This window comes from Ptychodera flava, chromosome 15, assembly GCF_041260155.1.
Source record: "Ptychodera flava strain L36383 chromosome 15, AS_Pfla_20210202, whole genome shotgun sequence".
In the NCBI taxonomy this organism is placed as follows: Eukaryota; Metazoa; Hemichordata; class Enteropneusta; family Ptychoderidae; genus Ptychodera; species Ptychodera flava.
In genome coordinates, this window is record NC_091942.1 from 25,311,681 (window position 1) to 25,336,081 (window position 24,401).

The 24,401-nt window shown below is 37.6% G+C and overlaps 1 protein-coding gene across 2 annotated transcripts; it reads right to left on the reverse strand.

Annotated features, from left to right (window-relative positions):
* Window positions 1-11,188: 11,188 nt before the first annotated feature.
* Window positions 11,189-19,663, reverse strand: LOC139152382 (BMP-binding endothelial regulator protein-like). 2 transcript variants are annotated; one of them, XM_070725509.1, is made up of 9 exons: window positions 19,489-19,640; window positions 18,765-18,798; window positions 18,128-18,250; window positions 17,604-17,729; window positions 16,887-16,994; window positions 16,527-16,652; window positions 14,947-15,191; window positions 13,798-14,090; window positions 11,189-11,448 (listed from the first exon to the last, which is right to left on the reverse strand). In XM_070725509.1, the coding sequence occupies exons 1-9, from the start codon at window positions 19,561-19,563 to the stop codon at window positions 11,439-11,441; spliced, it is 1,140 nt and encodes a 379-aa protein (XP_070581610.1). In that variant the 5' UTR covers window positions 19,564-19,640; the 3' UTR covers window positions 11,189-11,438. The 2 variants fall into 2 exon arrangements, with proteins under 2 accessions (XP_070581610.1, XP_070581612.1); XM_070725511.1 differs by having other exon boundaries at window positions 11,359-11,448; window positions 19,498-19,663.
* Window positions 19,664-24,401: the final 4,738 nt, after the last annotated feature.

Genomic DNA, 24,401 nt, shown 5'->3' on the forward strand with positions numbered 1-24,401 from the left:
GCGCGTCGCCCGGTATTTCTCTATCATACATCTTTTTTTATCAAGAATATATGCACCCGTCGTTTCCGATGCATTATTCAATACACTTTAAAGGCATATTCTGCGAGCGGGTTAAGGGTAAGCGCCATCTTTGTTTACATCGCGCGCTCATCCAACATCGGATGTACGAGCCGAGCAGCGATGTCGTGCCAGATTTGTACAGTGCCGTCTTGGTGAACTGTCGTTATTACCTCATAATATTTTTCACCTGCAAACAGTCGTAATACATTTACTTCTGTTTCTTTTATCAGAAGTTATTTTCAAAGTACAGTATGGAGTTTCAGTATGGAGCCATTCAATGATGCAATGTTTATCATCAAATATGAAAGTAAAGGGGTTACTGCATGCCCGTTACGTGCCCGTTTTTACGGAAGCTCGATTCTATTGTTTGCGAGGGCAGATGTATAGTAATTTATTTTATGTTATTATATTTTAATTTATCTGAGTATCTACCTGTTCATTGCTGGTTGTCTGCAATACATCAGAAAGAATGTCGTTATCCTCTATTTAACAAATCAACTGACTGCGTATACCAATGATTCTCTCAAATATATGATAATAAACTAGTCAAAATCTAGTAGTTACCTGCCTCAGATGATCAGTTGGTAAAAATACTGATTGACAGCTATCTAAAATTAAGTCATTCTAATTTGAAATGGAAGTCAGGGAGCGATCAATTTTTGTACTTACTTAACGAGTAAACACACACTTTGTAATACCATTCCAAAGTCAAAAATATCTGTTAATGCTTTAAAACTGGGAAAAGTTATTAAAGTTATTACAAAATGCGTCAACTGTTATTACAAAGTGCGAATTATTTCAAAATGCTGATACCCTTGTTACATTTTGCGTAGACAATTTTTTATTACAAAATGCTGATACCCTTGTTACAAAACGCGTAGACTGGTTTATTACAAAATACTGCAGACGTTATTACAAAATGCGTCAGTTATTACAAAATGCTGATACCCCTTATTACATTTTGCGTAAGTTATTACAAAATGCGTCAGTATTACAAAATGCCGCAGTAAACTCAGAGACAAATAGGTACTCCCGCTCTCATCAATTTTCTAATTCTCACTCCGCAACAGCTCTCTCTCTCTCTCTCTCTCTCTCTCTCTCTCTCTCTCTCTCTCTCTCTCTCTCTTTCTCTCTCTCACTTTCTTATATGCATAAAAATATATATTACACATTTCTGTGTGAAAGTAAAGTGACCATATATTTAACATCATCGTGCATACCTGTAACTTCAACCCTCGCACATTGAAAATAATTTTGCCTTGTCATAATGTTGATCACAATTACGAAATCCGAATTCAATGGTCATGTCTCTTGGGTTTGAGTGCATTAACTGAAAACCTACCTAAATGTATCAAAGTGACGGACGAGATGAGAACGTGATGAACACATGGAAGGTGTTCTATTACCCTGGAATATGCACGCCTAACCTAATATGCGGTAGCTTAGGGACCGTTCAGTTTTTACGGCTGGGGGGGGCCGGCAAAATCTTGTCGCCGGTGTTCAAAAAATATAGATCCCCCTTTGCATTTTTTGTGAAAAAAAGATGACCCCCCCCCCTTTGTCAGACGAAAGAAATTGATGACCCCCCCCCCCTGAAATATAACCAAAACCCATATGTCTAATTTACCCGCATGGTTTGGATTTGAACTCCGGTACGCGGCGCACTTTATTCGTGTAGCAGAGATGCCAGTGCACAAACTTAAGACGACTGTAAGGCAATTTTTAACTTCATTTCCATAGACAACTCATGTCCATGGACATGGTATAAAGTAAACTTTATTGGAGTGGTTCGCCAAAGGCAGCCCTCCGGTTAAGAGGGTCATGGGCCATTACGTAAAGTCAACTTGATTCTAGTGGGCCACCAAAGGTGGCACGCCGGTAAAGAGGGTCGATCATGGCTATTGCATAAAGTAGACTTTACTGGACAGGGCCGCTGAAGGCGCGCGGCCATTACCATTATTCAGTGCGTGATCCCAGGGGTCCCTCAAAAATGTTTCTAATACAAGCCGCGGCTTCAATTGGGAATTTTACGGTAAGATTGCCGTGGGGTATTACATAAAGTCAATTTATTGTAGTGGGCCGCCACAGGCGGCCCGCCGGTAAAGAGGGTCGATCATGGCCATTGCATGAAGTAAACCTAATTGGAGTGGGCCGCCAAAGGCGTCTGCCCGTTAAGAGGGTCATGGGTAATACATAATGTATATTTATTGTAGTGGGCCGCCAAAGGCGGCCCGCCAGTAAAGAGGGTCGATCATGGCCATGACATAAAGTGAACTTTATTGTAGGTATTATGTTTTTGAAAATGTGGTGACCCCCCCCTTTCCTACCAGTGAAAAAGTGATGATCCCCCTTTGCGGATTCCAAAATTACGATGACCCCCCCCCCCCCGGATTTTGCCGCCCCCCCCCCGGCCGTAAAAACTGAACGGTAGCTTACATGTTACATTAAAGTCACAAGTAATAACTGATGATAAAAGCAGTGAAGTTGTTCTTCGACATTTGCGACTTTTGACATCTGAAAATCTGAGAGATAAAAGCATAAGAGTGACATACTCGGAATAAATTCAGTGTTTCACAATGTCTATAGACCTGTTCAGAGAATGACAGTTACATTACCAGGGATACAAAAATGTTCAGAGGACAGCGTGTCAATCTCATTGCGCCAAAGCCCTGACCCCTAGTGACATTACAGGCTGATATCGTGGTGGTAGGTCGTATTGGTACAATGTATGTTGTGGGAGAAGGTCTATCTTTATAAGTTTAATGAACTTCAGCGATTCTTTCCAGATTATTTGGCTTCCTCACAACTGTACATTCGTAACTAGATCGTAATCCCATGACAGTCTTCCAAAAACGCAAACCCAAATGATCAGAATTGGAATATATAGTGTTACTGAAAATACATAGATACAATCTTCTTAAATCATGTTATTTGATCTTAACATCCTGTTCCATGCTACAGAAACATAGAGAAAGAGTTAACAAAGACAAGCAATAAAAACGTTAACTAACGCATTTTGGTACATGTTATTTACACCCATAGCCACTTTTGTGTTGATCAAGCCTGCCTGATACAGACAAGAAATTCTGCTTGTATAAAGGCAAAACAGACCCTACCAAGGGTTGTAACGATTGGCACTCTGTATTAAAACTTGAGACATAAGATACCACTTCCATTCATTAAAGCCTCTACGTGATAATTAGTTTAAGGCAACACACTTTTATGAGATCACTGCTTTAGCATCAGGCAAACTTGTGTGTCCCATGCAGACAGTGTGTCTGGGGAAATTGAAATAAACAAGACTTGTACAAGGACCAGTGCACGGTAATGTTACATTGTATTTCAATCTTGAACACAGGGTGCCAATCGTAAACTCTCATTCACAACCCCAGATTGAGCTAGGTTTTGCCTTTGAACAATAAAATTTCTGACTGCATGAAATGGGCTTAATCAACACTAAAGTGGCTATGGGTTTAACACTGCATTGTCTTACCCAGTTTTTGAAGCACCTACCCCTATATGAAATTTAAAAAGGTACATAGTAGTAAAGACTAAAGTGGTCATGTATACTCATAGATAGCAGAGGCCACTTCTGTTGATGTGCCATTGCTGTCACTTTGTAGGATCTGCTTGTACTCAGTAAGTTCATTGCCAAAGTTGACAAGTTGTCCCTTACCTTGGACATATGCAAGGTCCGCAAGTATCCTGGGTTCAACACTGAGTATTTCTGGTCTTCAAGCTGATTAAATCTCATAGTCGCAACAACTGGTCCAGCGACGGTCCACTGTGTGTAGTCCATAAAAGTCTGTCCAGTCGGTGGTTCAAGGATACCTGTGTCACGTACAGTGTTTTATGCCGAGCTGGACCATCATTTTAAAGTTCAGGCACCACTTGATAAACTTGGGATGCCATCTTTGACCCTCTTGTCTTCTTCCTTGCAGAGCATACTTCTATTGTCCAAAAGGGAGCCTGTGAAAGATGCCTTCCCCATTTTCTTTTTCAATAGAAAACTCCTCCATTACTTTCTTCAGGGAATAGCCGGTTTCATCATCAAAACATTCTCCATTGTAAATGATACAGACTCATCTGTGCAGACATACTATATTCTTGTAGCTAAACACTTTGTACTGCACCGGAGAATTATTTCTCTATCCAGAGCTTTCGACAACTATCCAGTTGTCTTTATCAACTATCTCGAATCTGGGATAATATTTTAAGATCACGCATGCGCAGTGGTGCTAATCAACACCATTGATAAAGACTGCTTGATAGTTGTCGAAAGCTCTGGATAGAGAAATAATTCTCCAGTGAAGTACAAATTGTTTAGCTACAAGAATTCTCCATTGTAAATGATGCTATCCCTATGCAAATTAAATTTCTTCCCTATACAACCTATTATGGCTGCCAAGTAGTGGTCATTTTGTTCTGACTTTTTCTTACCTACTCTCATAATATATATCCTACTGTCATAATATATATCCTACTCTCATAATATATATCCTACTCTCATAATAAAATATCCACATCTATTACCCAACTTTTACACAAATTGAGCTAACAACTATCCATTCGTACTTTGTACATCAACAGTGCACATGCACATCAATACAAGGTGATTTTGACGTATCGTCTACTACGGGAACTGGACGATGAGGTACTTTGCGATCAACAAAGCAGAGACTCACAAGGAGTTAGACTGGTATGAGGAGGGTTTATTGGCTTGATTTCACCATACAGTAACGTGCCCAGCAGGATCGTGTTCTGCTCTTTCTCCTAAAATTCTCACTCAAAAGAGGGAAATTACAATGTAATCGTGCTGATTTACTAAAACGGTCGTCCATTGAGTATCAAATTTACATCGAGTGATTGGTTCGCACTTAATTAAAGCCCGTTTTGTAACAGTCTTTGATCGTTCCTTAAGATATACTTTCTACTTAAAACAAGATATCTCCTGTAAGATTAAAGTTTGCTGAATCATTGACACTCCTTGAACTCTGCTCATACTGAAGTCCGTTTAGGTTCAAGGTGATTGACCTATAACTATAACTAATAAGAGTCCGTAATTATTGAAGAGTACATAAATATGAATATAAAGAGTAAATAATTCTTGCCCTGTCCAAAGGTTAACTTTTTTCGCATCCATTTTCCTGATATGCTTCCGTCAATTTCATTTCAAAAGCGACAACATTCACAACAACATGTAAGATACAGTTCACTTGTCGTCAAACCAGAGATGTATCATGAAGCGTTTTTAGATGTACAGTGATAATGAAAGACAAATAACTGCAGTACATTGATGTTTTACGTACAACACTCAACGTTAGATACTCACCATCTTAATCAAAGGAAACCATTACCGGTCTTATATTTACAAAATTTATAAAACTTTACTTTCTAGAATTACAATATTCATTTCTCATCACAGTCTGTCGAAACACTGCTTAGATGAGGTATCTGAGGTGAGGCAAAGCGTTTAGTGCGTATTTGCACTTAAGGCTATCACTGGGCTAGCCCACACTGCCAATACACATAAAACGCTAGGCCTAGCCTCGGACAGCTTATCTAGGCATTATTTCGAAAGTCTGCGTTTTCGTCACTAAAAGTCAAAGACAGAGACACTGATGGGCATTGTGGAATATTCAAATGCTGTGAAATTGCTCTACATCCATCTCACGTGTGTCAAAACTTGCGATATTCAATTTTTAAAGTAGCCTAATATATGCATTCAACAAGGCAGGCGTTAATTTGATTTGCTTACCTTGGAGTCCATGTACACGTGTTTTAGTCGGGGAATATTTTTTTCTTGTCGACTTTTATATTTTGTTCTATATAAATCTGTTTGTTTTTTGTTTATTTCTTTATTTCTTTATTACATTTATTTTTACCCTTCATTCATTTTATTGGAGTTTGTTTTAGATAATGTGTCCATAGCAGCATTACACAAACAAAAAGAAAAGTAATACTGAAATGATCAAATGGGTAAATAATCACTTGCAAAGGAAAAACTTAAATTGTGTACAACTGCTTCCTACAGAAACGAAAAATCTTACCGTAGCAATTCCAATCTGATTTACATACAACAGAAATAAGAACATTAGTAGATTTTTCAATTCTACAATTACAATTGTAAATATTCTGTAGGACAACTTCCCCTAGAGGCATTATGTTGTTAGACACAAACATGTTTGAAGCACTGCTGCCAACAGAAACACCTAGAAGCCTCCTCCACACAGTGTTATAAATAACGTTTAGTGTGTGCAATACCTTTGACCTAAAATTAAACCATAAAAGCAGCAATAAAAAGCTATACAATATGCAGAAACCAATACTTTCTTAACAAAACAACAGTTTTTACATTTTCTCAAAAGGATATTGGCTCTAATATAGAAAGTACGTCTTTTTCTGTTCAGCATTATCAGCCGTGTCGCTAGTAATAACATTCCCCAAGTGCATATGCTGAATAAAAAGCCTTACCCTATTACCGTTGAATAAAACATAAAGTGCACGAGAAAAAGCAATATTGCTTCTATTAAAATCCATACTTTCCATTTTCTCAGAATTATAGATTACACAATGTTCTTTACCGCAATATTCACACACATTGAGAAACTCCTAACACTTGGACTGAGAAGAGTCATATCATCTGCACAGATAGCGTAAGTCAGTAGATTTTCGATCGGATTCGAACTCACAACGTATGGCACCTAGCCATCCAGTGAAGAAATCTCGGTCAAAACCGTTCAGCCAGATACCCGGCCCTAAAAGAGTGATTCAATATGTTATTTGCCATTGCACAAATATTATATCACAAATATTACAACCAATGTTGGTATCACAAAGCTTTTAAATTCGATTATTAATATAAATGTTAAAAGGTAAGGAGAGACCATCCCTCCTTGTTTTACACAATTACTTACAGAGAACCAATCAGACATTGAATTTCGCCTTAGTGCCTCGTTATGCAGTGTCCCATGTACTTCCTGGAAACCGTTGCATTAACAAGTTATTCAGGATGTTGCACGTGGTTCGACCCCGACATGAAGACAAAGAGACCTAGTATTCACTGAGAAACATGAAGTTATTCCATTTTTTTAATTTTGCACTGCTCCCTTGGTGTTTAGTTATTTCACCTTCAATAGTAATATTTTGGTGTGGTTGGTAGTTTGCATAAATGCTCAAGCGCGAGGATATAGTTAAAGCCTTCATTTGGGAATTCTAAGCCCATCTTTGTTCTCGAGACTTTTGATTTAAGAGACAAATACAGCTTGATAGTTTTTTAAAGTATTTTCCGAATATAAATCATTAAACTACTATGTCTGTACATTCGCAAGTTTGTTCATCAGTCCTTTACATACATGCATCCTTATGCGTATGTATGTATGTATGTATGTATGTATGTATGTATGTATGTATGTATGTATGTATGTATGTATGTATGCATGTATGCATGTATGCATGTATGTATGTATGTATGTATGTATGTATGTATGTATGTATGTATGTATGTATGTATGTATGTATGTATGTATGTATGTATGTATGTATGTATGTATGTATGTATGTATGTATGTATGTATGTATAGATGGATTCATCGATTCATTGGATTGGTTGGTCGGATGGGATGGGAATATAACAAGTCGTTGGATTGCTTCACATTTGGTTTCCAGGTTCCTATAGGTTTTCTCAGGTACATCTATTGAAATAACGAAAATGTGAAGTCTTAAGTTTTTTGGTAAAAATATTATTTGAGAAACAACAGGCCCCATTGTTTTGAATTGCCCTTTTTGATTCCTCGAAATGATCTTCGTCAATATTGTTCAGATTGTGTTGAAATACGGTGATATTAAGAGTGTGACTGGCTGTGCATAAGTAAGATACTCAAAGCCTAGCTCTAAGTAGAACAATTGGTTCTATAAAATACTAATCGGTGTGAGACTGAATGTGCTACATAAATTCTTAACCAAAGAGGTTTGAGAGGTGATATTGACGCTTTTTTCTAGTTCAATACAAGAAGACTGCATGACATACACGTAATATTCTTACGAAGAATCAATGCTGACGGCACACGATAGAGTAAACTTTGTCAGTTTTTAGAGATTTTCAATCAAGAAAATATAAGGAATATTTTATAGGTTTCGATGAGTTTTGCTATTAGTTTCGGCCAAAAGAATATAAACAGTATAACTCCGAAAAATGAGGTAGATCGGTCGGGACCGTTTGTTTTATTCAGGGTGGAGTATGATCAGATTTAGATTCTTTGTGTTATATCGACTATTATCAGAGTAGTTAAAGTTACTCGAAATGGTGCTATTAATATTAATTAATCATAGACCCTTGAGAAAGTTTATCTCGAGGCCCGACCGACGGTCTATGATTAAACCCAAGTACAGATGATCAACTATTGCGCATCGTGGGCAAACAAAATTAGTTTACTCCAAGTGGATTAGCACAAAGGAAATGCAGCGGTTGCCTGACCTTCTTTTTCTCGAGGGTCTATGGAACAACCAATACAATCGTCGTGACTTTCTCTCCCCTCGGAGTCCATTTGCATTCTCATTGGATGGCCATTAGCGGTCAAGTGAAAGGCAATCGGTATCTTTTAGAGGGCATTTCCACTCAAATTCATGTTACTCATATTGATTATATATTTTTAAGATATCTCTTACGTTTGTGTCCGTTGACGAAACGTTTTCACTGTTGTGGCAATCTTCAAAATCTTCAAATTACTATTCGTCACATGTTAAATACATTTGCTGCATGGCGCCTTTGAGTCATCAAACAAGCCTACCTGCAATGTAGTGCTGGCCAACGATACCGATACCGTAACAATTCTGCCCTCAGTACAAAAAACAACGATATCTTTCGTTTTTATTCGATTGTCTTGCAGGTTATTTACTCTCAAATCAACCTACATTAAATACCGAAATACCCCGTTCGTTTGCGTCACTCTGGCGCAGAACCAAAATTCAAATGGTCATCGACATTCGCCTCTTCCGTCGTGTTAACATCGACATCAAACTCCCACCTAGTGCACCCGTATTTCAATCATCGTAAACGGATCGATCAACGGACATGACGACAATGCCTCGATCGTGTGTTTCTTTAATAATTACAGTAATCCACTCTTTCGATGTGTTCGGTTACTCCTGTGTATGTATTCACTTGGCGGCGTAAGACATAGGCAACAGACAGAATAGAGAAACATTTGACCACACGGCATGCATATCAGTCAGTCTTTATAGCTTACACAACCTCTGTTGTGATCGGTGGGACAAAGTGGCCCACTGACTGAGCGAATAATACGAGTTCCATCATAAACAGTTTCTCTAGTGTCTGTGGTACTATGTAGACCAGTCTTAACCCCATATGGTTAGAGCACCACCACTAGTAAGAGTGGCCTGGCATTTTTTTACGGACAAGCCAGGTAAATAAATGTTCTCAATTTAACATCAAATGACATTTTCCCAGACTAAATGTACAGTGTCATTACTGGTGTGAATTTTATATCCGTTCCTATTATTTTAGAATGTTTGTTCTTTTCTTGCGTTAAGGTAGAATGCGTCTCGGGGACAGAAATTTGGACTCTAAAACTTTACATTTTGTTTCTTTTCTACCACTTGTGGGAATCATTTTAAAGCTCCTCATATAAGAAAGGCTTTGACCGTCTTAGTTTCTTTTTAAATCGAAAATTACATTTTTCTTCATGGAGTGAACACAGGGATGGCGACCAATTTGAATTTCAAATATCGGCAAATCTTCGGTAATTTGTTTGTCTAGTACCAAATTTTGCACGGTGACCCCCGATTTATATTCTTGATAGTGGAATAGAACGATTACATGATTTCTTGAGAAAAGTTTGAGCAAAAGTTTAAGTCTTCCACTTTCGAGGGCATACCGCCTTAAATCCATTCTTGTCTCTGTTTTTCCTACAGCACTGGACAATCAGTGTCAAATCTGACTTAATTTGTAAACCGATGATTACATGATACTAAGTAATTTCGTTTTTGATTATCGTTAAGAATTATGATTAAGGCGAACATACAACGCTGAACAGAAGAAAAATGATTTTGGTTTCTGCTTGTACAGATTACTCAAGTTAATGAAAATAATGGAGACAGAACTTTTCCGAAACATACCGACACATAGATACATAGATAGATACATAGATAGATACATAGATAGATACATAGATACATAGATACATAGATACATACATACATACATACATACATACATACATACATACATACATACATACATACATACATACATACATACATACATACATACATACATACATACATACATATTCTGCCTACCTACCTATTTACAAATACATTCATACAGATCCATTCATACATTTTTACCCCACCATTTTCTCAATTTTGTCTCTCATCGCCTTCACTGTTATTCATAAATCGTCAATTTTTATCTTTGCATTGTCATTTTTTTAATCAAATTCGTCAACAATTTTATGGCTTCAGAATAGCTGCTGGATCAAAGCTTCTGAGACCCGTTTCCACCCACCTTATTATCATATTCCAAGCTGTCTTTCGTTGTACAGTGCAATTTGTATGTAGCGTTCAGTCATCTTACAGCCTAAAGATGTTAATAAGCTTCAAAGGTGTAAATTCAGCTTTTCCCGCCATTCTTCATTTTACATTTAATTTCATTTCTATTCCGTGTTGGTAAAGATGTTGATATTAGCAGCCATGATACTTTTAATCCTGAACTTTGTCATTTTTCCCCGCATACTCAGTGTTTTGTTCATTCTGTTCGGTTTAATATTCTAGTTTTTATCCTGTGAAGTGGTTCTGAGCTCAGGGAACGTAGTAATTAAAGAACTTTGTCTGAAGTGACAATAAGAGTGTCACAAAGCTGGTGCCACTTGAATTTTTTTTCATGACATGAACACATACGTTTAGACAGACCTAGAATCATAACGTACAAAACCACACCATATATATATATATATATATATATATATATATATATATATATATTATTATATATATATATAATATATAGATATATATATATATATATCTATATATATATGCAAACTTACATAAAATCCAGAACACATCACGCAAGGCTACTTTTAATTGCCACTTTATTTTTTTATTTCCTAATGCTGAATCAATATCAATGCAGAGATCACTCAGGAGAATAAATAAACGCCCTGTGCAGCCACCAGCGAATTTTAACGAATTTTTTGACTTTCACTTTGATGAATATCGCCCCTTCTCGTTATTTCATTATCAATGGCAGTGCGCATGAACTTGATGAATAGCTAAGATTACATGCATAATTTTTTCTCCCTTCAACTGTGCTGGTCAGAACAAAATCAGTGCCGTCGGTCTAGCCGTTCCACATTTTACGGACAACTGAAATACAGAATAAAGAAACAACAGAATAAGCAAACCCTATACGAATAAAATCAATCCCGAAGAAAGCTTATCAGAAATAATAACATGCTAGATTACACGATGCAAGTCTACTAGTTAATGTTTGAAGAACTGAGCTGTTTTTGTCAAATAAATATAGGGTCTTTTAATTGTTCAAAAGTTTTATATGCCCTCTAGCTGAAAGATTTAATATTACAAATTACCCATAGAATAAGTAAATTGCCAATAAAAAGAAAACAAAGATCTTATAGTTGCTGATTTAACCAACATTACTAGAATATCTTATTCTCCTAAATTAGTTCCAATCGTGTACGTAGTCAACGACCACGATACGATCAGACGGTATACTCATAATTTCAGCAGGGTATTCATGACATCGAAGTTTCACACGGCTGTATGCTTCATTCTTTCAAATTTTGGAACTGGACAGAAATTAAGGAGGGGTGCTATTTTTCACGTAAACATTATTAAAAGCAAGATGTCAACAATATAGTACTTCGTCCATAAATACCAAATTATATTGAAGGGAGTCTATTGGACAAACTGACATTGAACAATCAACAATATTCACCTACAAAACAAGCTATATCTGTACTTCTTATGTATTTTTGATAATTTATGTAAATGTACTTTGCTTGAAGTGGGAGGTAAAAGTGCATGTGTATACAAGACATTTGATTTTTTGGATTTCAAAAAAAATGTGGATTCACTATATATGGTACTCTATAAAAAACGATGAAAAATATTTTTCCAACATAAAACTAGCAATATTTGCTCATTTATTGGCATTGGATAATTAATCTAAATGTACTTGATTGAAATAGGATGACTATAAGAGCATATGTGTATAAGACATTTGATTTTGGAATTTCACCGGAAATGTGGATCCACTATAGACATGTGAGTCACTGACTAAACTATGAACATTTTCCAACTTAAAACCAGCAACATCTGTGCATTTATAGACTTTGGATAATTGATATAAATGCACTTGATTAGAAAAGGATGGTTGCAAGTGCATATGTGTACAAAGTCAAGAAATTTGATTTTGAAATTTCACTGAAAATGTTGATTCACTATACATGGGAGTCTATGAGAAATATGACATTAAACTGGTCATAAGAAAACTACGAATATTTTTTACCATACTTAACTAACTAAATCTGTACTTTTGTAAGTATTTGACAATAGATACAAAAGTAGTTGATCAGAATATGGTGTTTGAAGGTGCAGATATAAACAACAAATATGATGTTGGAATTTACCCCACAATATCAATTCACTTCTCATGACAATGTAGGTGTAATCTACTTAACATTTTCCCCAACAAAACTTGCTATATCTGTGCCTTTACAGGTAGACGTTGTTCATCGTGTAATAAGTTTCTTGACAAACAATAAGAGTTCTCTCTGTACAATTATTAGCCAAACTATAATTCAACTACTGCCCCTTTTGATTTTAAGTAGCCAACTGTAGGCTACTTCAACTTGTTGATTGAATAATTACTTTTTTGAAATGTGATCTTTTTTCATCGAACTACTTAAACCTCGCATAAAAGTGATGATTTATAAAAATTATTAGCTGAAAGTTCAAATATCAAATGAGAAATTATATTATTTATATGGACTATTACACGCAGGGGAGGGTACTGGTTTTTGCGCATGAAAATGGGGGAGGGTCACTTTTTCTTGCATACACGTTTAAAGATTCACAATTTTTCGCGCAGCGTCATTTTGAAAAACACCCCACCCCCTCCGTAATTTCTGTCAAGTCCCTTACAGAAGAAGATTTTTTGAAATAACCAAGGAAAGTGGAAAAGTGTTTCGTTCAAAAAACCCATTATTTATTCCTTTTGCTCATATTTTCCATGGACCTTTGCAATACTGTACCCATTGAATCAGATGCTATTCATATAAGAGTAATGGTTACTCAAATTCAAGCAGACGAATATGTCTATAATAGCAAAGCAGGCTGTATCAGAAATACTAGTTATCAGTTCGGGGTCTGAGTAAAACATAGTAAATATCTGCTCGTGACGATGTATAAGAAGGGTAAATTTGTAAGGTTCAGCGCACAAATATTAATTTAGTGATGGAAATCATGTTTTACATTAGCCACTGCTTCATAGTGATCACCATATCGGTTATTAACGGTCGATAAGCAACAGCACACATCGAGGTTATGGCAGAGACAATAGCCTCATTTTGATGTAAAATTACTACATATATAGTAAAATTCCTAATGCACTAAACAAGATAAGTTCCTGAACGGCTTATCCTTAATCGAAACTGAAATCATTACCATTTTGAAATAGGCAATTAAACCCACCTTCCCGGGATCACCCAGCTTTCGGCAAACTCCGTTGTATTGAAGGTCCTAGTACCATCTGACTTAACCAGATCGTGCCCTTTTAAACGGGTACCATCTCCAAGCATCCCACACAACTTGCCAGCCAATTCGTCGTGCCCTATTTTAACAGAGGCTGCGTGATCCTTTGCGATCCATTCCAGAGAAACCCCTTCCTCGTTGAGGAAGAGTGCTACTCTGTCGTCCTCCACGTATATGTGCCCCACGCCGCCCGCGATGGTGAGTTCTCGTTCGAGTACTAGTTGTCCGTTGTGCTGTGGCCGGGAAGAATAAATTTAAAATATCAAAATTGTCATTGTTTAAAATAATATTCAAATTGTTCATAGTTCTTTGTAAAAATGCTAAAGAGTGAGCACAGGCTCTAAGTACATAAGGTTTAAATTGCTGTTTTGAGCGCAACGAGGGAGAAGGCATATGAAAGTAGATACACTCTAGAATTTCGGCGCTGTCATAAAATGAGAACATATACAGTTGTAAAAGAAGGTCGTTTCCAGAAAACGCCGCAGTGCGCTCTTGTGAAGCTTTAATGTTGAAACAGGTACAGAGTGGGTTCTAGTAACAAAAAGAGTAGGTTATGCTAATTTTACTACAGATGTACTTAAGAAAATTACACAACTCTTTTAATACAGTGAATAAGATACAGCTGCAGACCTTACTTGACTGGCGTACTCAAGCTGGCTCCGGACTAGTATTATGTAGATAGAGAGCTTTGCGAGTGTTGACATTGCTAAAACTACGTGAGGTACGTTTCATAAAACCTAGCAGCTTGAAAGCTTTTAACAGGAACCACATTGACATGAACAGAGTAAGTAGTTCAGGTTTTGGATGAGAAGAACACCCACTAGTCTTTTAACTGATTTTACATTGCATTAATTGTCTCCATCAATACTATAATCATACAGAATCGGAGTTTTCTTGTTTGTGAAGGAAAATAACCATAACCATACACTTTTTAAAAGTTCAATTTAAATTGTCATGTAATGCACCATCTCTAAATAGGGTTATAGTCTTGTTGAAGAGAACTGCAATATGAGATGTCAAAACTTTGCTTATACAGTTTTGAGTGATCTGCAAGTGTGAGAATGACGGTGCACAGTGCTTTCAACTCACCAGGACAGAATGATCATCACGGAAAGTGTAGGTGTCATAGCCGTTCACTGTTGTACTGACGGCGACCATCCTCGTCGGTGGCTCCATGGGCTCGTAGCGTCCGCGGAAGTCGGCGGTTATGTCGAAGGCAGGGCTGTTCGACCTGCAGTCCTTCACCAAGGTGTAGCTACAGTAGCCCTGGAAGTTGTACTTCACTCCGCTGAAGGTCAGCAAGTGTGGATCCTTCTTGCCATATGCATGGGCAACTGAGAAGGAACATGCCACATCACGGTATTAAAGGCTGCGTTCACAAAAAATGGTGAGAGGGTCTCGAGGAATTCAGTAGGTAGTCGAGGGGTAACTTCAAACTCTCGCTCTGCCTATAGAAGGGGGACCTGAAAATATTTGATGTCATCTAATGGTTCTAATTTTTGTAATAATACCAAAAATCTAGAACTGTCTTGTCTCATTTTATGACTTTAATCTGGAAAAAATCTAAAAATGTATGAATTCCGTTAAGTTTTCGTAAAAACAACAAGTTAGCCTTGTAATGGGGCGGAAGCTGCAACTGTTGATATTTTTTTCAAATTTCTATGCAATGTATCAAATACAGTTTCTTGATTTTTCTACAGCATACTTGAAACACACAATATTTGGCTTGTCAACAAAGCCTGTTATTCTAAATATTTGTGATAATTAAATTGAGTACCGAATGAAAGTTTTTGTCAATGATGCAAATGCACGGTACAAGTACACAGGCTGCGTTGGCAAGTTGATACTGGACAGCATGCTATAGGGAGAAGAACGAGGACGCAGTTGTATAAACTGAACAAAAATATTCTCAAAATACACAAAGTTAATACAGCTATTGCCCTGCCACTGACCACCGGCAGTAGTGCCACTGTCACTGCATACCGGCAGTGACAGTGATAGCTCTGACTGTGATTTAGTTGAAGAAGGGTGCATGTATGCATAGATACATAGATACATACATACATACATACATACATACATACATACATACATACATACATACATACATACATACATACAAGCCAAAAAGGTCGGAAAGTTGCTTTGATTAGTCGAACAAGATTAATAAAGGGTACGACGAAATTTACTTCAATCACACGAATAAAAAGCACGTAGTATTTTGTCGTTAGGCCAGACGTTGGTAAGACGAGTAAAGCAGAAAGCGTTAGATTTAATGTGTCATGGAACACCAAAAATTCTTACATATTCATGAGTCGCGCCCAGCTATAAAGTCATGTAAAATGTATGATTTACAAGGAATACTTGTCGGTTAGCTTACAGATACCACAGAAATTATGACACTTCGTTTATTTAATTAATACGGCCATCCAGACTACATATAGTGCCAAGAGCTCCCGACCGACAATACTAAACCTAATATCCAGAATTAATGCCTGGAAGCACGAAAGCTATCTTAATTAATGTGTTCTAATCAGGGGTCGAGCTTTGCAAATATGGATGAACAGAAAAAGGGGAGAGAGATGAGAGAGAGAGAGAGAGAGAGAGAGAGAGAGAGAGAGAGAGAGAGAGAGAGAGAGAGAGGGGGAGATAGAGAGAGATAAACTAACCAGGATCATAACAGCAAACATGGTCCTTGTCGCCGGCGCACCGCCAAGGCAAGTAGTATTTCGGAAGTGACTCGCACTTTTTGCGTTTTACACAATTTCCACATTCTTTCTTGCACTGCTTGTCATCTGCAGGCAAATAACAGGGACCCCGTGAGATTGTTGATATATTGGTTTGTGAAACGAAAAAAGGTCAGTAGGGCACATCGATTTTTATGTAGAATTTTTTTTCAAGACCAAGGCGTCACAGGTGTTCCAGAGCATGAAAGAATAAAGATTCAATAATGTAGATACTCGTAGGTATGATGAACAGTCAAAATGATACTTTTTATGAAAAGAGGTATAAGTAGAATACTTGTGTACTTTTTGGTGGTCGGCAGCATTCCCCAGTGTTTTTAGGACAGATTCCATCAATAACATTCTTCTTTGGACAACCAACTATACAATTTCCGTCTTCTCCGCATTCATCTCCTGTAAGAAACAAGCAACTGTATGTCAGGACTGTTGTTCACTTCTTTATAGTCGGCGAGACTAAGGCGCTGTAGTTTAATGTGATGATATGAGATTTATCCATAATTTTCTGTTTACTATCCTGACTATCGTTTAATATTTTGAAATATGCATGTAACCTTACTTATAGACAGAGTAGATGAAAAATTCATGATACAGATTTTTGGTATCCTTCTGATATATACCCTATTGAGCTAACAACTGTTGCAAATTACCGTACTGCAAACGATGGCGTAAAGTACAGCAAGGCTATAGTAGACCAAGATATCATACAGTTAGATAAGATCCACAGTTGGTTACAAGAATAGATGAAGATAAAATTTACTTTACACGATATACAAAACATACAAGTCTGATACTAAAATTTGAAATGTCCATCTATTAAACTTGAAACGTACACTGACCAGGTCGTATACCAGATTATTCGTTACACCATAGACCCTCGAGAAGAACCGTTTTTCTCGAGGGTCTATGGTTAGACAAAGGACGTAAAAGCAAAAGATGGAGCACATGTTTTCCTGAAATAGACTGAAAATGTACTATCAGTATCACTTAAAGAGTACCACGTACCTGGCTTAGCGATGCAGCAGACTTTTTTATCCTGGCCAGTACATCGCCACGGTAAGGTGTATCCTGGGCTTTCGCATTTCTTTGGCTTTACGCATTCTCCACCGAACTTAGTGCAAGCTTTGTCATCTAATGTAAACAGTAGGGTTTTGAGGATAAAAGTATTTCAATTATGGTGTCCTAGTCAGAAGTGAGTGGTTATAGGCGACAGCACAGAATTTAAAGAATTTGATGAGAGAAAACACTACAGATATTTCGTCTATTATATATGTTATTTATTTGTCCTCACAATCGTCTGTCTGTAACTTCTGCCTATCTTTCTTATTCATGTTGACTATCCGCCTGTGTGACAACTGACATTGGTAAACTCTCTCTCTAACATTTTCTCTTTCTCGTCTATTATAACACCAATTCACCAGTGGAAGTTCTCTGTCTGTCTGTCTGTCTCCGCCTTCCTTCTATGTCATTTATGGGGCACTAACACTTGATAATGGTTACTGTTATAACATTAAGACTTAATAACTCACTTTTTGGTTGCTTGCAGCACGTTCCAAACTTACAGTCATGAGGCTTAACGTCTTGACCTTCTGGGCATCCGACAATACACCTCGAACCTGGTGACTCCTCGTTGCAGTCCTTGAGGATGGCATCTTCCGTCGGAAACAATTAATAGCAGACATGGATAATTTAAACGCTTTATTTCTTTCATTTTTCACACGAAGTTGTGTACAGTTGCAGTTTGCCTGCTGAGTCTAGAATAGCTTCTGTTTACCGTTATATTCTCATAAGTTTCAATTAGACGTCTTTAGAATAAAATGTATGATCGCAAATGTATTAATGCATTCTTTACCTGTGAAATTTATAAGCCTTAATCCTCGAGTTTTCATGGTGAATCTGAATCGATAATACAAGCTAAAAGGCTTCAAATTGTCAATGTAATCAAGGGATCCAATGCTGGTAGAATATATAGCTGTTAATGTTGCATACCTCCATGATAAATATCCATACCTTCGCTAAAAGAATTAAATACAAGAGGAGTGGCTTATATCTTTCCTGTATTTTACACTAATAATACTTCCACGTGAAGATTTCTTGTATTAATGCAACAGTTCAGTGACGCAGCAAAGTAAGAAAACTACTTCATCTTGTTTCAGTAGTACTAACCTCTTTTCTCCACGCTGAAATCGCTGGAGACTTGCTGCAAAATTAAGTAATATACATGTTAACGTTTTGACAAACATGTCAGGGTACATGTGGGTACTGGAAGAACGGGTCTGGTTTCAAGGTGGTGATTGAAGCAATGCCAATAAGGTAGCATGCATGGACTGACTTGGAGGTAGGTGGAGATTATCAATTTATCTTGCAATTGTATGGGAAAGCATTGCCTTGAAAATGACGTATTACAATTCTCTGGATCTAATCTTTCTTTTGGCGGGGAGATGTTGCCTTCGAGTCTACTCATTTTCACATGGGGTGAAAGGAAATAGACGAATCGGTCGCCAATTCGAATTTTACTGCTCATAAGGAAAATCCCTTTTACGCTGCAGTGGAAAGAACGAATTCTGAGCGCAGTGTTTATTTTTACTTAGGGCAGAAAAATAATACATACACTAAATTTTAAATTAATGGATATTGAGAGTAACGGTGAAAAACTAAGAGTGATTGCTCACTGTTCTTGAAAAGAGAAAATGTCCAAATTACGAACATTCACGTGTCTACTTTTTGTGTTCTGTTTTATTACCTTATATAGTGATAAAAAATAATAAATCGACAATTTTCTTTGAAAAATCTGTTGTAATACGAATAAAGACCAGATTGGATCACATGGAATACGCCTTTTCATAAAAGCAGTCGAAGCAACCAACCTCAAAGTAGACGGTATACTCACGCCGCTTACCTCTGCCAGGACAAGGCTTAGACTGAGGATGACGATCAGTCGGAGATTACGTTGCTTCATTTTCATCAGGACACAGTGTTTCTCCCTCTGTCTCTCTCTCTCTCGGAAGTATCTTTAACGATATTGTCAGGCTGGTACTGTGTTCTGATTCACACACAACTGATCTTCTATTTATGTATATCTATGATATTAAAATATTAAAACAGGGAGAAAACACAGACAACCTCTTACACTCCCACTCTGTTTGCACATATGACACTATATTCTGCTGGTTCCAAACCGGCTATGGTTCGACTTGTCTCTAGCATGTGACAGCTGGTACTGTCTGGACATTGTTTCTCCGCTAACCCAAAGCCCCAGTCCAAATCTAAGATCGGGAAAAATAAGTGCAACGCACGGTTCTGTGATATCAAGATATTTAGTGACATAACCAAATGTTTCTCAAAGTTTGCATCAAAATCAGTTTTCTTTGGAACTTTGTCAGATATGCACTGATTAGGGCTTTCAAGTATAATAATCTTATAAGTGTTTCTCTTCTACCCACTGCAATGCTATGTATTCCAAATCTTCTCACGACTGTCTCTATTTTTCCTGCACACTAGGTCAGAGTTTTGGTTGTTATCAGGCTACTTGAAAACACTGCAAAATATGCAAAATATGTATTCATTCCTTTCTTTTCTATTTGCCTATATGGCAGTCCAACGCGGAGAGGGGGCGGGCTATCTTTCAAAGTAAAACACATTAAATGAGTGTGACATTACTTCAGGGTCGTAGACTGTCCTTAGGTGCATAGCAAACATGTAAATGTACCGTGGAATTAACAGTTTATATAATACAGTATCCAGTGTATAGTATGTTATATTTGACCCAGAGACTTGATGTCGAACCCGCTTAAGATTTAGATTCACTTTATGGGGCAAAATTACTCCATTTTGTCACAAAAATTCAGAATTTTACGGTTAAGACAATTCCTTGACATTTTGTGTTACTGAAACTCTGCCTATCATTTCAAACATTAATGGGTGGTAGATCAGAAACATATTCGACGGTAAAAATTTGTGAATCCGAATATCTGTCCTCAAGGCGCAGTCTACCTTAGGCTGCGTTTGAAAACTGGTCAGGGGCTAGAGGAATCGCGATTGAAATCATTTTTTCAGATCCCCCTCAATACCCTCAAAAATATTCAAGTCCCCCCGTCAATATGATCAAAAGTTTTCAAGTCCCCCCAAATTATCATATAGCTACATATTTATTAGGAATGCACGCAGAGTAAAAATAAACATGTACTGCGTAGTTCTGCATGCAGATGTTCGACACTACCTCTTCTCAGCAGGTTGCAGAGGCATATACCTATGGCAAGTTCTTAAATTGATTCGTTTTTAAATGAATCAGTGAACTTATTGGATTTACAGGTCTAAGTCGAGTTAGTTTATCCAACTCTGGCTAGGTCAATGGCACCTGTTTAAAAGAACACAAATTGACAATCATGAGAGAGTATGCAAATTGAGAATTCCTAGCTACATTTTGTGCATTGTGAAAAATTGAGCACAGTGACCTACCGAAAAGTATTTTTTTCAAAAGTACAAGACATATACAACTTATATGCTACTTATGTTTTACGAAATGAACTATACCGGAAGGTTAAAATATTCCATCAAATAAATGTTTTAATCTCAGAAATTTTCGGTGTAATAATGGCAACTTTGATAACAAATAAATGATTCTATTAAGTCACATTTTTTCGTTCCTTGTATTTTGAAAACTAAAACTGTATGGCGACATCATTGAGTATTCGATTCTTCGCAGTATTGCCAGAGCCCGTGCGAAACATCGACATCAAAACTTAATCAACGAAGGATTACCAGTAATCGGTCAGCAGAGAAACCTGTGCACAGAGATATTTTTGCAGGTGTGGCAGGAAGTAGGTTTATAGACACAGAGTCGCGGTGGAGGGATGAATTTACGCGTGTATACTGAATCACCAAAGAGGTGTTCAAAACATAAAAACAAAAGACCCAGCCGCCAGCGCGTCTCACCGCAAGTTATCCCGAGCTGTCACTCACCTTGTCAAGTGAAAACATCAACACTAAGAGCTACATGTAGTGTCGCGAAATAGGAAAATTTCACCCGCCAAAGCAAATCTGTTAAATGACGACTCCAATTTTAACCTTTTCTTCTCATAAGTTGCAGAGACAGTTCATAGTCCGTTCGAGTGGGCGGCGGCCATTCTATCTTTCATCTTTGTAAATTTGTCAGATTGTGAGGCGATGAAGAGGATTTACCGGAACAGAACACCCAAATGGGAGACTAGAAGCGTGGCTTGAAAACATTGACTCGAAACTCGTGAAATATGAAAGAACTGGACATGAAAGAATCGGATTTTGTTTAGGTCTTGTCCATGTAAAAAATTCCAACATTCATCACAGTAAGCAATATTCTCATCGGTGAATTTTTCATAGGCTACTGACGTCAGTTTTTTAAAAGTCCATTCCCCACCAAACCATCGGCTTCTCTCAGCTTGTGCAATGGCACTGGTTGAGACATCTTATGCATTATCGCTAAATTCGTCGATTCTTTTTCTTTGAGAGTCTGGTATGTCATGGACGGTTGAAACCTTTTCAAAGTTTCAATTAGTTCAAACACAGACAAATAGAGAAACAGACTAGCAACGGGTATTGTTCAAGGCCTGAAGCGGTTACGTAACCCATCCATGTTCGCCTCGCCTCAGGTCGCTCTCGACTCTCTTTTCCGAAGAGTGCCGACCATGCATCCTTCGGTAATTTTCGGATTTTCGCCAATTGTTAAGCGAAAGTATGTTCGGCAAAGTCTGTGTTGTTGTTGTCGTGTGGTGCCGAGCGGAATTAGGCGTGCTGGCGAAAACGGGAGTGTTTTGAGCTTCAGGAAAGTGAGTTTTACCATTTTAAAAATTCCTCTCATATTTTTATGAATATATGATGAGTGTGTTTGAACCAAATTTGAAAGTCTTTTATCGATACTGTCTTGTTTTACTCAATGGCTAACGGTCAGTCATACCGTCTTTTACACGTTCGTCAAGGAAGGACATGTTTATGAAACTGCTGGCGTGTTATGTTTTGATTTACGTGAAGCAGTGTTTCTGCCCTGAGAGCTCACAAAGTAACTATGGTTGCTACGCGACTGGCAGTACGATGCCATCTCGTCGTATTTTTCGCATTATCGCGTGCAATTATCAACCACAAACAAAGTCTCCAAAAATATTAACACCTTTGAAGCTCATTTTAATATGAAAAGGCCATAGTCTACCGAGACAACCATGGAACAGAAGGCATGCCGCGTTGCCAGTCTGTTTCTCTATTTGTCTGTGGTTCAAATCACCCATTTCAGCTTTGGATATGAGCCTCGGTTTCCTTTTATTGCGCTACAGGATACAAAGCGTAGCCATACATTTCGTAACCCACTGAAACGGGACTTTTCCGGTAAATAACGAGAAAAACTGCACAAACACAGTGTAATATAAGTGTTCGGTGGTCGTAATACAAGTGTGCGGTGGTCGGTGTTTGGAGAGTGGGCGTGGTTTTATCTTTTTGGTCTGGTGAGTGATATTTCTTCTCTTTCGCGCGTCAATGTTTTAAAATTTGGGGGTTTCAGTTGACAAATTCTGCTTACAGCTTGAAAAGTTTCGGTCAGACATGGTGGCGGCAGGGTCTTCATTTTAACGTTTTGAATATATTATTATCAATATATATATATATATATATATATATATATATATATATATATATATATATATATATATATATATACTCTACAACATAAATTACTTCTAGTACAAAGTAATAATATCTAATTTAGGATCCTTACAATTATTCGATTATTAGTATGATATAGGTAAGTAACAGATAGGCATGCATCCACGCATGCACACCTGTACGTCTACTTGTAGGTGCACACATCATGCACATAAATACACGCATGTGTATGAATATAGTCAAAGTGTGTACTTTGAGACAGGAAGACAATCATGACTATTCGAAAATTCGTAAATGTAAGAATATCGTTCGAGAATGATGGTCGGAAACGTTGCTGGCCGAACATTGCACCCAAATACCTAAATATGACCGGTGTGCAGTAAGTCAAATGAAAAGTATTTCACAACAACCTAGAACGGTATACGAAATAAGTCTGAGGGAGATATGAGGTCGTGCATGCTATCTGCACTTTACAAGATATGAAACCGTAGATATAATCGGGTATGTTATACTTTCATACGTGTCTAACATCGATATCGAAAGTGAGTCACCAAGGGATTAATCTGTCTGGAAAAAGAGACGCACATCATGTGCGCATAGGTATTTTTACAGATGTGGCGGGAAGTGGGTTTGTTGATGCACAGTCGGGGTGGAGGGACTGTGATTTATGTGTCCATACTTTTTTCTATTATGCAAAAGAAACGTAAAAACAAGCAGAGAGATGATTGGCGTTTATTTTCATGATAATTCCACAGATGACACCATTGGCGATATGCTTTGCTTACAACGCCATTCAAATGAATTGATCTGTTCAAATATGCAAATGCCCAGCCTGCCCCGTGATAACTGATGGTCGCAAAACTAAATGTTCAGCAAAGATTAGTCCTGGTGGCGTGGAAAAAGAAAACAATGGAACAAATAGGTAAAAGAGATTGTACACACACGAATATAGGAACGACAACTTTGTATGCAGCCCTAAATGTCTGTGCTCAGTACAAGTACGGCACTTTCAGTTGAGGAACCGTGGTAAAAAGTAAAAATTCTTAAAGAACATTTTCATGCAACCCTCGATTGCGACCTGTTGTGATCAGCATAATATATCTTCTCAATAGATAGGTAGGTAGGTAGGTAGGTAGGTAGGTAGGTAGGTAGGTAGGTAGGTAGGTAGGTATATAA

What these genes read in the sequence shown, in the direction of transcription:
- LOC139152382 (XM_070725509.1), bottom strand. Translation starts at nt 19,563, where the DNA reads ATGAAAATGAAGCAACGTAATCTCCGACTGATCGTCATCCTCAGTCTA. An exon ending in TCCTGGCAGAGGTAAGCGGC is followed by an intron (nt 18,799 to 19,488) that starts GTGAGTATACCG and finishes TTAATTTTGCAG; the next exon opens with CAAGTCTCCAGCGATTTCAG. An exon ending in GTGCTGCAAGCAACCAAAAA is followed by an intron (nt 17,730 to 18,127) that starts GTGAGTTATTAA and finishes TGTTTACATTAG; the next exon opens with ATGACAAAGCTTGCACTAAG.